The 15,296-nt window shown below is 45.6% G+C and overlaps 2 protein-coding genes across 2 annotated transcripts; both read left to right on the top strand.

Annotated features, from left to right (window-relative positions):
• The first annotated feature begins 239 nt into the window (after nt 1-239).
• On the top strand, nt 240-850 carry IMP3 (IMP U3 small nucleolar ribonucleoprotein 3). Its single transcript, XM_054383796.1, has one exon. It carries the CDS (start codon nt 240-242, stop codon nt 795-797), a length of 558 nt encoding a protein of 185 aa, XP_054239771.1. The 3' UTR covers nt 798-850.
• A 5,279-nt stretch (nt 851-6,129) lies between these two features.
• ANKRD66 (ankyrin repeat domain 66) lies at nt 6,130-15,043 on the top strand. The gene is made up of 4 exons (XM_054383822.1): nt 6,130-6,159; nt 7,117-7,273; nt 8,111-8,339; nt 14,863-15,043. The coding sequence occupies exons 2-4, from the start codon at nt 7,135-7,137 to the stop codon at nt 15,041-15,043; spliced, it is 549 nt and encodes a 182-aa protein (XP_054239797.1). The 5' UTR covers nt 6,130-6,159; nt 7,117-7,134.
• The last annotated feature ends 253 nt before the right edge of the window (nt 15,044-15,296 follow it).

The following is a 15,296-nucleotide window of genomic DNA, read 5'->3' on the forward strand; positions in this document are numbered from 1 at the left end:
AGCAGCCCCGGCACAGCGTGGAAGAGATCCAGGGCCATCCTAACATCGCAGGAGAAAATCGGCGGTTCCATTCTTCCCACAGCCGCCCAGCCGGGCCCAGGCGCTTCCCGGACGTACCACTGGGAGCCGCGCGGGGACTCGCCTCCCCGGGCGAAGGAAGCGGCGGGGCGGAGCGCGCTCGCCCCTCCCCGGAAAGGGAGGCCACTCGGACGCGGCGAGGCGCTGCTCGTGTTGCCAAGATGGTGCGGAAGCTGAAGTACCATGAGCAGAAGCTGCTGCGGCGGCTGGAGCTGGTGAACTGGGAGGCTTCGGGGGGGAACCTGGCCGAGGTGAAGGCGCTGCGGCGGTACCGAGTGGGCCGGCGGGAGGATTACGTGTTGTACAAGTCGCTGGCCCGCACCGTCCGCACCTTAACCCGCCGCCTCCGCGACCTGGGACCGTCCAGCGCCGCCTTCCGTACCCGCTGCGCCGCCGCGCTGCTGGAGAAGCTCTACGGCCTGGGTCTAGTGAGCTCCCGGCGGTCGCTGGCTGTCTGTGAGAGCCTCTCGGCCTCCGCCTTCTGCCGCCGACGCCTGCCTTGCCTGCTGGTGAAGCTGCGGATGGCGCAGAACCTGCGCCACGCCGTCACCTTTGTGGAGCAGGGGCACGTCCGCGTGGGGCCCGAGGTGGTGACCGACCCCGCTCTCCTCGTCCCCCGCGCTGTGGAGGACTTCATCACGTGGGTGGACGCCTCTCGCCTTCGGCAGAAGGTGCTCGACTACAACCAGGAACGGGACGACTTCGACCTGGCTGCCTAAGGACGAGCTGTCTGGTCTGCCTCTGCTGCCCCTACTCAGCTCTGCCCCATGGGACACACATGGGAATCAACACGCACCAGTGGAACCACAGCAGTGCAACCATCAGATACTGAAATCCATCCGAACGCACCGGAAAGGGGAGATAGGAGGAGATGTATTCACTTCTAGACACATGCTGCTCTGCTCCTAGCTCCACAGCATTATGATGGCTCCATAAATCCACGCAGAGAAATGTCCTTTCGATATCCATCACCCCGAGGAAACATTTAAAAGCCTGGCTCCATTGTACTTGCTTCCCGTAAAGCAGGAGTGCTTCAGTAGGGTCTCTGTTTGCAGGAGAGGATGCAGACTGGTTTAAGTGCCCAGATGCTAGTAACAGCATATGGAAGGGTTTTTAAGCCTGATCAAACAGCCCTTTTAGGACTGCTGGGTGCATGGTAGCTGGAGGAGCTGCTTCTGTAAGGATTCCTCTTGATACTGAGGGACATGTACATGGGGGAAAAGCAGGAGTTGTTTGGGGTCAGCAACTGGAACTGTGAAACTTTCATCCAAAAAAACAATTAAAAAAAAGACACCAATTTTTATTTTCATGTAAAGTTTTAAGAGGAAGTTCTGAGTTCAGTATCTTTGTTTTGTGGGGTTCTAGCTGACAATTAGACATTATTTATGGAACAGAATCTAACTGGGCAGTGGCTGGAACAAAAACCTTGACTACAAATCTGGGGAGGAAACTGCCATTTAGCACATCCACCAAACAACAGTTAGTAACTGAGGGGAGCCTCAGGCCTTCTGGGGCTGTTAAGAACTGTGAAATAATTGCCCTTTGAAATGAACAGAAAAGCAAAAATAAAACTTTTTCTGAGTTGCTGAATCAATGTTTGTCTTGATTTATTGTGTTGTGTAGCTCTCCGGGTTTCTTCTGAAGAGTGTTTTGGGGGGTATTGAATCAGTACCAGAAACTGATTTTTAAAATGCAAAGTGAATGTTAAAGCTGAATGTATTAAATAGAGCATTAACTTTTCAAGCAGTAAGGCCACAAAAGAGGTGGGAAACTCTCTTTGCTTATCCTATGACTTCTGTTTATGCTCGATTTCAGTAAAACCACCTGTTATACCTTAACAACCTTTTTCTAAGAGCATGTGCCTTGTTTATGGTAAGATGTCTCATGCCTGAGGCATGACTTCTCTTAAACACCTTTCTAGCTTTCATCCGGAACAATGTCATTACTTCTTGGGCAGTTCATAAGTTGCCTAATTCTAGTGCAGGTAAAGATGGTGCATTTGTTCTGCTTTACATTCTGGGGAATTTAAACAGCAGCACAATGACATGCTCTGTGTCAGATGTTTTACTGCTCAGATGCTAAACTGCTGGTTTGCCCAGCCCTCAGAGAAACAGTACAAAAGGAAATCTTGAATCTTCAGCCTGTTACCCTTTGCAGTTTATATCATCAGCCTGCTGGTTTTGTCCTAAATGAAATTTTCATTGTTCATGTGGGCACCTCCAATATTTGTAGCAGAAGAGAACTACTCAAAACCTGGAGGCTTTTAAATTAAGTGGTGGGAAATGATTTCCCTACAGATACTGTGGGATAACAGCATCTATCGCTCTTCCGCAGTACTGGAAATCAAATCCTTACATGCTTTGTAAGAAATGCATCGGGTTGCATCTTTATATGTCTGTGTGTGTCTGAAGTCTGGAAATCTGTGACCCTGCTGATTTTACAGTTGCTGAGACCTGAGATGTGTGTCATGCTCCTAAATTTTTAGTAGCTGGAATTTACACACCCTGCAGGAAGACAGATCCACTTCAAGTGAAATAAATAGCATCGTCTCGATCCAAAAATGGAAGCTCCATCTGACAGCAAAATGTCCCAAGTTCTTGCACATGAATGCAGCCAGGCAGATGATGGCTTCCTTGGTGGTTTTGCCTTTAGTTCATGGGTTTGAGTTTGCCACGCTTGACATGCTGTGGCTGGGTGGTTCCCCCAGTGGCTCTGAAGTTGGGAACTGAAAGGCTGCAGGAAACAGTTCTTGACAACTTTTCCTGGCACTTGGATAAACAGAGAGGCCTTTCTTCAAATTCCATGGCTGGATCCAATGCTGGTGTAAATCAGCACTGACTTTTGTGCGTCTGTGCAAGCTGGCATGAGGAGATAATGTAGCATTGTGCTTTTTTGTGCTCTTCCCCCTATGCTCCGGGGGTTTGTAGCAGGAGAACTTATGCATATGAAAGCTGTGGGCTGGGGTCCTGGCTGTCACTGTGCTTCTTCCAAGCATCTCCTGAAGTGGGTTTGCTGTTCCTCAGATGGTTCAGTGGAGCTGCCGATGGAGTACAGAGAGGTGGTGGTGTTGGGGCAGGTTCTCCCTGTACCTGACAAAACCAGATTTCTCTTACTTCCATGAGCGTCCCACCCCACACGTCAGGGCTGGAGAGGTGTCAGCTTCTACAGCAAGGGAGGAAGGGGCTACAGAGGAGACTGGGAAGTGCCACAAGAGCAAACAGCAATTCCCATGCAGCAGCTCTCACTAGGACAGTGTGCAGTAGTAAGGGAGGTTTTACCAGACCCTATTTTAGATTGGTTGTAGATGGTTTTAGATTGTCTTTTTTTTTTCCTTGTTTTATTTATCTCTTTTTTTTTTTTCCCTGACCTTGGCTTGTCCTTTATTTGAAGGCTGCCAAGATGGGGGAGCAGAGTCTGGGGAATGTAGGGGGGTTGAAGGAAAGAGCCCTTCACACTGACGCCTTTTGTGTTGCAGGATGTAAACGGCTGAAGCTCTCACTGAAAGGCAATTGTGTATTTTTCCACTGATCTGAGTAAATTTTTCTGTTAAACACCCATACTGCATGCTTTAAAGGCTGCTTCCATCCAATATCTTGATGTAGCTTAATGCAGAGGTGATTCTGACCTCAGTGATTTGGTGATAGCATATCAACATGAGCACAGATGGCTGGAGAAGGACAGTACATCCCCCTTCTTAAGGTGGGAAATGGAGACTGAAAGAAGCAAAGGTGGAGCAGAGCAATTCCCAGCCTTTCAGGTGATGCTCCTGCTTCGTGGGTTAGGCCAGGGCCTTGCAGCCCTGTATCTGGGCACTTCATGTGCTCATCTCGATAGCACTCTCTAGTAAGATATTCCCCAGCATATGGAGGTGTCACTGTCTCCTTCATGACCTCAGAGTAATTGTTTTACGTACATCCCCTGTCTGATTTGGCAGCAAAGAGTGAAGTAGAACCATGTCGTGATTGTGCCTGGGATCACCTTAGTCCCTACCCTAGATACCAAAACATTTCAACGATTGCTGGATCTAGGGGAAAAACCATCCTAAGCATTATGACAGATTTACCTAAAAGTCCCAGTTCTGGTCCCTGCTCTTAAATGCCCTGCTTTAGGCACTGCAACAACTCTTCTCATCCTTTGCTTGCTTGTTTGGGCCTGAAGCAGGACTTGGGTGGTGGAATATGTGTCTTCTGTGCAGCTGAAATGTCAGATGGAAGCAGCAGACAGTTTTGCAGTCAGGAGGAGGCACTTGGGTTCAGTATTCTGATAAACCGTGCAGCTTTTGGATCCAAGGGCTAAATCAAAGTATACTTTGCTCAGCGGGAACATCCCATCTGACTTCTCTGCAAGCACAACTCCACTGCAGAAACATGCTGTCCCTCTAAGAAACATCCTTCCCCTCTAAGATAAGCTGATTTTGGGCAGGCAGGAAAATAAAGGAGGCTAACCCCTAACAACAGCCTGAGATGGAGATTTGAGCATCTCTACTTTCCTACTAGAGATGCCAGTCAGAGAATCTGCTGTGTCCCTAGCAGTAAGTCACAATAGCTTCTTGGCTGTTGTAAATCATGTCAGTGTGATTGGCAAGTACAAGTCTGGGTGGCATTGCCACCCCGGTTCCTACCCTGAAGAGCCACCACCTGCTGCTCCTGGAGAGTCTCAGATTGTTGTGTCACAGGGTAAAGTACAGGCAGGCTCTCCACAGCAGGTTCATCTGGCTAAGGTTACAGTCCACCACTGTGTCACCTGTTTGTGAGCTCATCAGGCTTAAAACAAACTAGGGAGAATAACATCCTAAACCCACTATCCCTCTTCCTACCAGCTCTAACAGTGGCCAGGTTGTAGGGTCCTATGTAGGTGTCCACCTTACAGAAGCTGGGTTTAGGAGAGAAAAGCACTGTGCTAGCAGAGCACCCAAAGCCTCGTGCTCTGTGTCCCTCTCAGCCTCTCAGAAGAATTTAGATTGGGAAGGTCCTCTGGAGGTCACCTAGTCTGAAGCCCTGCTCAAAACAAGGCACCTATGGGGCTCCCCCGGTTTTGTATGTTGCAGTGCTTCTGTGATGGACAACTGAAGCAGAGTTTAATCACTCTCATTGTGACATTCCTCCCCATCCTCCCCCCCCTCTCCTCAGCTCCCCCCCTTCCGTCTGTTTTCCCCTATGGCAGCTTGAGACTGCTTCCACATTGGGCATGTCTGTGTCAGGGGGTGGGTTACTCTTCCTCGTGGGAAAACTCGATTTACCTTTTGCCTGAACACTGGCAATACGTTGAGCAGGGAAGTGGCATGCCCACGGTATTTCCCCCTGCAGCTTACCTAGAGCAAATCCTATCCCTCTGCAGGGACATGCGGGGATCTGGGGCTAGATAAGTGGGTGGAAGGGAGGAAGCAGAGGAGAGGACAGACTTTGGGAAGCGCAGACTGAACCCAGGGAGTGGGAGCACTGGCAAGCTGCCGGTCTGTGCAGAAAATACTTGGCTACTTAAAATCCCCCTCACATGGCCCTTGCTCCTCCCCATGCTCTCCCCAGGCCCTTTTCCCCGCCCTTTAGCAGCACCCAGGGATCCACGTACCTGGCGTGCAGTGTCCGGGCTGCCCTCCGCTCCCGTCGTGCTGTCCAGAGGAGCAGGACGGACCCTTCGGTCCCCCCAGAACCCAGCGCGAGCCGTTCGTTCGCGCGGAAGGACTCTTCTCTCGAGGGCAGGCCAACTGCCAGGCTCTCCCTGAGGGGGAGGGACCAAACTTTCCCTTAGTTTTCAGATGAGACAAGCTGGCTGGGAGAGATCTTCCCCGAGCTTGGAAAACAAGTTTCTGGCATGGAGCCATTCCCCAAAGACACTGCGCGCCCGAGAGGCCCCCGCAGCTGCGTAGATACCACGTTGTGCCTTTGCAGGGCAAGGACAGGTTTAGATCCGAACGTGTTTGTGTGAGCCTTTCCTTGCGGCGCTGCCGAGGGCACTGGCGTAGGGCTGGAGCAAGCGCTGGGATCTCCGTGAGGAAACCCCCCTGACTGTGTTGCACCATCCTGCAGAGAATGTGTGACGCTTATGGCTAGTGTAGGAGGGGAGAACTTTGGCTCAAGATCCATCCATAAAAATCAAAATCTGTTCCTCTAGCTTTATGAGATGGGGATAACAACACCCAGAGGAAACTTTTAGTGCAGCTTCTAGGGTAGTTCAAGGTGGATCAAGCACATGGTCCTACTGACAGGGTGGATACGCACAGCCTCTCCCTCCCTACCGATATTTGCCACCTAGATAACGCTGAGTTTAGGGAATTAACCCTAAATCGGGTGCCAGTAACAAAAGATTACTTTTCTGAGAGATCTACAGCTTGATCCAGGTGGTGAAACAGCCATGTGAGCTTGAAGAATAGCAAGAAGATCTAGCAGGAAAGGAAACTGCACCCATGTCTCATTGGAAACCTTGTGAACTCCTGGGGTGGGATCATTGGTTTCTTTTCCTTTCCACCTGTGTGTATGGGTATGATCTGAAGCTAGGAGAGCACAAAAGTGGTTGAAATTTTTAAGCAAGCATGCCATAGCTTGATTATTTGCACCGAAGGACATAAGGAAATACTTGCACAGTAATTTCTTTCTCACTGTAATGAAACGCTGCAAATAAGGGATCTGCAGCAAAAACAGGAGTCAGTTTCCTGGCAAGGGAGGAGCCAGTTTCCATGGTTTGTGAGCACCAACGGACCCCTGGCAAATGTTTGGCCTGAGCTGGCTGTTGTCTAGCAACATCCTTGAGAAATGCAGTGTGGTTTTATCTACAGGTCCTTTATATAAAGGCTTATGCTTTGCTTCGGATTTCCATGACTGCAAACCAAATGTCACCACGAATCTGTCATCGCTGGTTTGAAGATAAATTGCAATTCCCCTAGCCCCATTTATTTTTCCTTATTTTTTGTTAAACTCATTTCTTACAGGGCATGTATAATTTTTAATCCAGATGCTTCCTGATCTGTTAAAATTGCTCTTGAATGGAGCTGATACATCAGTGAACACCCACTAAACGACCATAACTTTTCTTACGAAGCACCTTTCTGAATTGCGAAGCATGACAGAGCTCCACGAAGCTGTGGCTTTGGGGGACTATGACCTAGTGGATGAGATTCTGAGGTCAGGGCGCTGTGACCCAAATCACAAGGATGTTGACTGGCATGACAGGACACCGCTGCACTGGGCTGCCGCTAAAGGTAAGGGCACCCCCTGCTCTGTTACCACTGTGAATTGGTGTCATCAAAGGTGATGCTGATTTTAATCACATCTTGCTATGATGGCAGTTAATGCTGGGAATAGTCACAGCTTGTGTCTGATAATTTTGCCTTTAATGAAAAAAAAAAAAGAGAGAAAAAGTACCAATTTAAATGGGAGCTTTGTCTCAAAATAATTTATGGGGTCGCCATCAAAGTGATTATTTTAACTTTTTTTTTTTGTCATGTGAAAATTTGCAGTATACATGATATGTACATGCAGCTTGCCTGCTTGTCCTTCACATTACTTTTTGAAGAGATGACTTTATACAATGCAGAGGAGTTATTTTTCATGTACATCTGCATGAAAGAGCAGAAAGACGAGCCCACTGTTTTCACAGTGAAGCACCTTCCCTTGCAGGCTCACTTACCAGCTACTAAACAAACCTTTGGTTTAGTAAAGCTGTTCACAGGTTTTCCACTTTTTCTAATGTTTAAGTTTTATTTTGCAGTGAACTAAAAACTAAAATGAAGCAATGAAGTAGTCAATAGCCAGTTGATCAGTGACTAATTGAGATGTGCTGTTTAAAAATTAGTGGAAAGATTTTCAATTTTATTGTTTTTGTTGTAGAATGCTTCTGGAAGCAGTCTTGTTTAGAAAAAAATGAATTCAGCATTTTCTAATAAGTGTCATTTATTTGATAAATCAAATAGCCAGGTCACGTGTAAAACCCATGACTGAGGGAATTATGATCGGCTGTGTGACTGTCTTCTGCATCCTGAAGGTCTAAAGTCTAATGCAGGTGCATCTTCTCTCTCTGTTTTGCTGCCCAACACAAGGGCGATCGGAGCTGGTCAAACTCCTTGTGGCTCATGGTGCCCGGCATTGCCTGCGGAGTGATGTGGGCTGGACTCCAGCTCACTTTGCTGCTGAGTCAGGGAGGCTGGGCGTGCTTCGCACTCTTCATTCCCTGCATGCTGCCATGGATGCAGTTGATCTTTTTGGCGACACACCCAAGAGGCTTGCGGAGATCTATGGTCACCAAGACTGCTCCAAGTTCTTAGAAATGTGAGTAGCGATGGCTGGTTCCACTACAGCAGCTGACGGGGCCCCAGCAATGAAAATTAAATTGACTGCTATATATATATTATATATATATTGACTGGTCCAGAACCAATAGGAGTGTGTTCTTTATCTTTCCACCTAAAATCTATCTCAAAGCCATCAAGTGCAAGAATATGGGTCTTTGTCATGGGGAAACCATTGGGAAGCCATTAATTTATTCCACTGCCTTCTATGCTTTGCCTTGGTGTGTTTTCAAAATCATTATCACTTCATGACATCATTATCACTTCATGATATCATTGTCTTTATAAGGATGTTACAATGGAAAGGAAAGCAATAACTGAGAAGTATTAACCCTTTAGGGTAGTGAATACTGAATATACCAGCTGAATTAAGAACAGCCCTTTAGCAGTTGATGGAAGTGTTGATTAGATAAGTGGACAGTGAGGTGGACTAAGTATCTGAATATAGTGCTCAGACGGTTGTAATAAGTGGTGCAGCGTTTAACTGAAGGCCCCTAGGGATCAGAACTGGGTCCAGTCTTGTTCAGCATTTTCATCAGTAACCTGGATGGAGGGATGATGTGTCTTAGCAAGTTTGTTGCCGATAAAAAACTGGGAGAAGTGGCTGATATTCAAGTGAGACCTGGGCAGGCTGGAGAGCTGGGCAGAAGGGAAACTAGTGAAATTCAACACATGCAAGTTTAGGCTACTACACCTGGGGAGGAGTAACTGCAAGCACCACTACAGGTTAGAGACTGACTTTCTGGAAAGCAGCTCCATGGAGAAGAAGCTGGACAGTGTGGCGGATAACAAGTTCCTCATGAACCCACAGTGCGCTCTTGTGGCCAGGAAGGCAAATGGTGTCCTGGGATGCATTAAGAAGAGTGTGGCCAGCGTCAATAGAATTTCTGTCCTCCCTCTCTACTCTGCCCCAATGAGGCCACATCTGGAGTACTGTGTTCAGTCCTGGGCTCCCCAGTTCAAAAGAGACAGGGAACTATGAAAGAGAGTCCAGCAGAGGGCTACAAAGATGTTGAGGAGACTAGAGCATCTCTCTTACAAGAAAAGACTGAGAGACCTGGGACTGTGCAGTGTGGAGAAGATAAGACTGAGAGGTGATCTTCTCAGTGCTTATCAGCATCTAAAGGGTAGGGGACGACTCTTTTGAGACTGAACTGATGGTCTCCATAGATGCCTTGCAACCCTACCATTCTATGATTCTGATTCCTTCCACACAGAAGAATCAGCGCTTACTGTCCTTAGACCTTTAGTTTAAAGAAATTCAAACAAGCAACTGATACCTAAGCTTTGGTATTAGTTTTTTTACTAATTAGACCCTAGCTGGAATAAGCTGAGGTCTGTCAGTTCTTTGACAATGGGGCATTTTCTTCCAGAGAGGAATTTTATCTTTATACTCTTCTTAGGTCTTGGCTCGTGTAGTTTCTGCATCATATTGTTTTCCCTGAAGAGTGACAGGTCTGCAGGCCTGTTCTCCTTGATTACTTGTTCAGTGCTGTCATTTCAGGACAAGAGGAAATGGTCTCAAGTTGCACTAGGGGAGATTTATATCGGACTTCAGGAAAAAATTATTCACTGAAAGGGTTGTCAAACACTGGAACAGGCTGTCCAGAGAATTTGTGGAGTCACTGTCTCTGGAGGAATTTGAAAGATGTGTAGATGTGGTGCTGAGAGACATAGTTTAGTGGCAGACTTGGCGTTTCTAGGTTAATGATTGGACTTGCTGATCTTAATAATGCTGACAGGCAATGCCTGTGGCAGGCAGATTGACATTCTGGTCTGAGCAACCTAGGCAACAGCCTAGGGTGACTCAAGTGGTTGAGAAAGGATTTTCTTAGGCTAATGATTAAATTAAGGTGGAAAACTTGCCTTTCAGAGCCATGTGCTGACCTGACTTACCCCATGGCTGCATGGCTCAGCTAGCAGCTTGGCTGGAAGAACTTAATAACTAGGAAGATGCATTTAATACTCATGCCAAGGCCATTTTATAAAATAGACAAAGCCTTTGTGATCACCTTACAGACACAATGCAGCTTGTGAGCAGCTAAGAGTTAATCACCAGGGCTCAGGAGCCCTTTTTTTAAGCCCCACCACTAGAATTTACAGTACAGTGGATGCCTTCACCCTCATGCAACAGTTTCACCTCCTCTCTTCAGCAAACTTGGAGTTAAGTAGGAGGAATTACTGACATTTTTAGTATAATCATGATTACCTTCTACTCCTTCAGGTGTGCAGAAGGTCCCAGAGGTAATGTCCTCTGACAGTGTTCTGCAGCTCTGGCAGGAGCTATACAGTACCATCCTATGCTGCAGACAGAAAATCATAGAATCCTGGAATGTTTTGGGTTGGAAGGGACCTTTGAAGGTCATCTAGTTCAAATCCTGCTGCAGTGAGCAGGAACATCTTCAGCTAGATTAGGTTGCCCAGAGCCCTGTCCAACCTTACCTGGAATGTTACCAGGGATGGAGCATGGGCCACCTCTCTGGGCAACCTGTGCCAGTGTTTCACAGTGTTGTAAAAAATTTCTTCTTTATATCTACTCTAAATCTACCATCTTTCAGTTTAAAAAGATTACCTTGTCCTGTTGCAACACACCTTGCTAGAAAGATTGTCCCCATATTTCTTATAGGCCCCTTTAGGTCTCACCAGAGGCATTTTTCTCCAGGAGGAACAACCCCAACTCTCTGAGCCTGTCCTCACAGGAGAGGTATTTCAGCCCTCCAGTCATCTTTGTGTCCTCCTCTAGATATTCTTCAACAACTTCATGTCTTTTTTGTGCTGAGGACTCCAGAACTGTACACAGTATTTCAGGTGAGGTTTCACAAGATTGGTAAAGAACTTCAGAATCATCTCCCTTGACCTGCTGTCCATGCTTCTTTTGTGAAGTGTGTTTTCACACCAATGCACCTCAGCACAGATAAGGTCTGCCCTCTGCTCATGGTGGCTGTGGTACTGGTATGTAAATATGATGGATATTTTGTTACAGAGCATCACCATCAGTTTTGGATATTTGCCTGTCATGCAAAAAGAGAGAAAAGATGATTTGAAACATAATAGCCTATGCTAGCCGTAGGGTTGGCATTCATATCTAATCAGGGCTATAATCATCCAAATCCTTCCTAAATCCCAGTTCAGTCCTCTCTAGCATCACTATGATCCTTGCCCACTGTGTGTCTGACTTCAGGTCCCGACAGCTCTGTGAACATACTCTTACCTACCTGTGCTAAGCCACCGATCTGGCCTGGGGATGTTTGTATCAACATGTAAATTGTACATACATCAACATGTAAATATTATTAACATGTAAATAATAGGAATGTTCTGCTACCAAATATCAGTACCACTCACCAAGGTTTGCATGGACATGCAAAGGATAGAAAATAGCTTTCAAAACACAGCTGCTTCTGAATAACAGACGATTTACACTTTGGTTTTTTTTTTAAACTTTGCATGGGAAGGGCTTTACCCTGGATGCTGTGAGAGCTGCTGAGGATGGTGTGATGGTACTGAGCTGGCACAGACATCTGTGGCCTGTGTCTGCTCCCATCCTCCCTACAAAGTCCAGAGTGTTGAAACTACTCCAAAGGCTCCTGCTGTTTAAGCCCAGGGTATATATATATGTATAAATACATGCGTGTGTGTGTATATATATATATGTGTGTGTATGTGTCTAGAAAGACACTTGGTGCCACATACTTAAAGGAAAAGAACAGAATAGGAGTAGAATGGAATAGTTTGGTTGGAAGGGATCTACAGAAATTTGGTCCAACTGCCTGACTACTTCAGGGCTGACCAAAAGCTAAATCATGTTTTAAGGGCATTTTCCAAATACCTCTTAAATACCATCAGACTTGGAACAGTGACCATCTCTCTCTCTCAAACATATGTTTGTGTGTGTGTTTATATATATATCTATGTATGTGCCTGTCTATCTAGTAAGTCCATGCTGTGCAGCACATCTGTGTGGAGCCACTGGCTTTGCTCTCTGCTCTCAGCATTGCACTGATGTGACAGAAATGCTGAATTACTGAAAAAAAGGATTTTTCCCAATATTTGGTGGTATTTTTGAGAGAGTTTTCTAAATGCTGAGTAACTACACAATCAGGCTTCTGCAGTAGGAGAAAAGGCTTTGCCTTCTCTTGAATAAATACGTTCAGTTGGGGTGTCTGTGCTCAGGTGTTGGCAGTAAGGGAGTGCAGGGGAGTCTCTGTGGCTTCACCACACTGCACAGGCTGCAGGACACAGCTCAGCCCATCAGCAATGCTTGTGGCTCCTCTAGGAAAATGTATTCTAAAAAGGGCAAAAAAGGATGCCCATCAGTGAAGAGTGGGGGAACACTAGGATCAGAGGGGAAGGACAGGGAGATGCTTCACGTTCCAGAGCAGAGGTTCCCATGCTGCCTATGGTGGAGCAGATCTCCCTACTGCAGCCTGTTGAGGATCCCAAGCTGCAGGAGGTGAACAAACTCTGAACAAGCTGCAGCCCAAGGAGAGCCTGTGCTGAAGCTGGGTTGTCCTGAAAGACTGCATCCCATGGGATGGACCCACACTGGAGCAGGGGAAGAGCTTGAGGAGAAAGGAATGGTAGAGACAAAAAGTTATGAACAGACCACAACCCCTATCTTCTTGTGCTACTTATGAAGGTAGAGGGGTAGGGAATGATTAAGTGAAGCTGGGGCTGGGAAGAGGTTGGGGGATGGAGATAAGGTGGTTTAGTTTTGTCTTTGTTTTCCATCATCCTGCTTTTTTTTTTCAGTTGGCAAGAAATCTAAGTGATTTTTCACAAGTCTGTTTTTGCACATAATTGATGAGTGATTTCCATGTCTTTATTTTGACCAAAAAGTTTTTCTATCACTGTCCCCCTGTCCTGTAGAGGTGGGACAGTGAAATAGCAGCTGGATGGACATCTGTCAGATTGCCAACGTCAACTCACCATGGTAGCTCCTGTTTTTTCAGTACTTCCTCCTGCTTACAGATGGCATGAGAATGAAAAAAGACCTGAGGGTTTGCATTTGGTGTTTTTTCAAAAGAGAACTGAATGAAACTCTCAGGGACTTGAACACTTGGGGGTTGGACTAGATGGCCATCAAAGGTCCTTTCAATCCCAAGCCATTTCATGATTCTATGATTTGGACATGAAGAATTGACGTAGTCATTCTTCTAAAATGTCCTAAAAGGACATGAAGAATTGACATAGTCATTCTTCTAAAATTCCTCAGTGCTACAAAATGCAGAAAGTATTTTTTCATCTTGAGATCACTTTTTTCCTAAAATAGTTGACTGTGACAGTGCCAGGCATTTGTAAAGATTGCAAAGAAAATGTTACCAACACTTAATAGGAAAAGTATTTCAGAGGTGTAATTAAAAACCCCGTAAGGGAAGTTATAAAAAATTCTGCTGCTCGCAGGAGTATATTTATCTTGGCCTTGATGAGTGTATTTATTTTTTTAATTCATTTTTGTTGTTTGCAGTGGGAAGTGTAATGAAAACCATTCTTATTTCAAAGCTATAAGGAAAATGACAGTGAATTATGTTTTTCCAGTTACCATCTTGTACAGTGTCCTTCACTGAAGATCTAGGTCTGTGCAAGTTTAATAGAAAAAATATGAATATCGCCCCAAAAATGATGACTTTGGTAAATCAGTAATGCCATGAGCAGACTCACTGCTGACTTGGAAATCCCAGGATCTGGATGGATGATGGTTTCACACACTTGAAATCATAGAGACAAGCCGGAAAGCACAACTGGAAACCCTAGCACCCAGAGGAGAGTTGTGTATGATTTGCATATGGAGATACTGGGCTGGAAAAAATGGTATTTTCTACATGTTTTCACATGGAAAATTTGAACAGCCTCATTTCTATCACATTTCTTAATTCAAGTTACTCTTTACATCCCCCCAGAAATGGGGATGAATTTTCAAGTTTAATTCTGGATTTGAATGCAAAGTTTAGCAAAATTTCAGGGCTGAATTGCATTAGGCCTAGGTAATGTCTGAGGTTAAAAGGCCATCTATAAAGGCATCTTCATCTCTGATGTTTTGTCATTAAAAATTTCCAGTACTACTGAATGAGCAGTAAACAAAACAAACCAAAACAAACAAAAAAGAAAACAAAAGAAAAGAAAAGCAAATGGAAATGTCATGATTACAGTGAGTTACTGTGCTATGTACAGTTATATTAAAGGTGCTAAAGTCTGTTTAATAGCAGATCAATTCATAAGATCAGTCTTTGCGAGCTTTTAATGGTTAAAATTTTTATTCCAATAATGTATAGATCTTTAAAGAAGATTTCTCAGCACAGCTCTTAGTGAGTACCTGGTCATTTGGGGTGATGAATGCTGTTAGATTTGGGATGAACCTCAGGGTTTTCTCATGTGTTGCAGACAAGAATGTTTTGGCCGTATGAATACATGATCCCCTAATCCTGCAGATGGGCCACCCATGATTGATGGTGTGACTGTGCTGTGCTCAGTATCTGAAGATGTACTCTTGCTTTCTTTCCCAGAGCAGAGGTGGAAAGCAGAAACTATCGCAGGACAGCCATAATGAAAGGAATCCCCTTGGACCAGAGGGATGAAGACTGGGAACTCAAGAAAGAAGAGCTTGAAAGAAATCCACCATGTTCTCATGAGAATTACACATCCTCCACTCAAAAGAAAAATCAGAAAAAAAGGAGGAAACAGTAGTGTTCCCTTCCTGTTTGGTGCCACAGACAACCCACAGTGAAGGGTGAAGACACTGACAGACCTCGGATGCATCAGTAGGGTGAAATATGGATGAGCAGAAACAGATGGCTACAAGAATGCACCTTTGTGATGTACTGTAAATACTGTTATTAACAGGGAACAGGCACAAGGGCTTCTTTCTGTTTGCATGTATCAGATCTAAAATATCTCAAAATTGCTGAAGATGTTTAAATATGTTAATGCTATAAGACAC

The sequence above is a fragment of the Indicator indicator genome, chromosome 9 (genome assembly GCF_027791375.1).
Source record: "Indicator indicator isolate 239-I01 chromosome 9, UM_Iind_1.1, whole genome shotgun sequence".
Lineage (NCBI taxonomy): Eukaryota > Metazoa > Chordata > Aves > Piciformes > Indicatoridae > Indicator > Indicator indicator.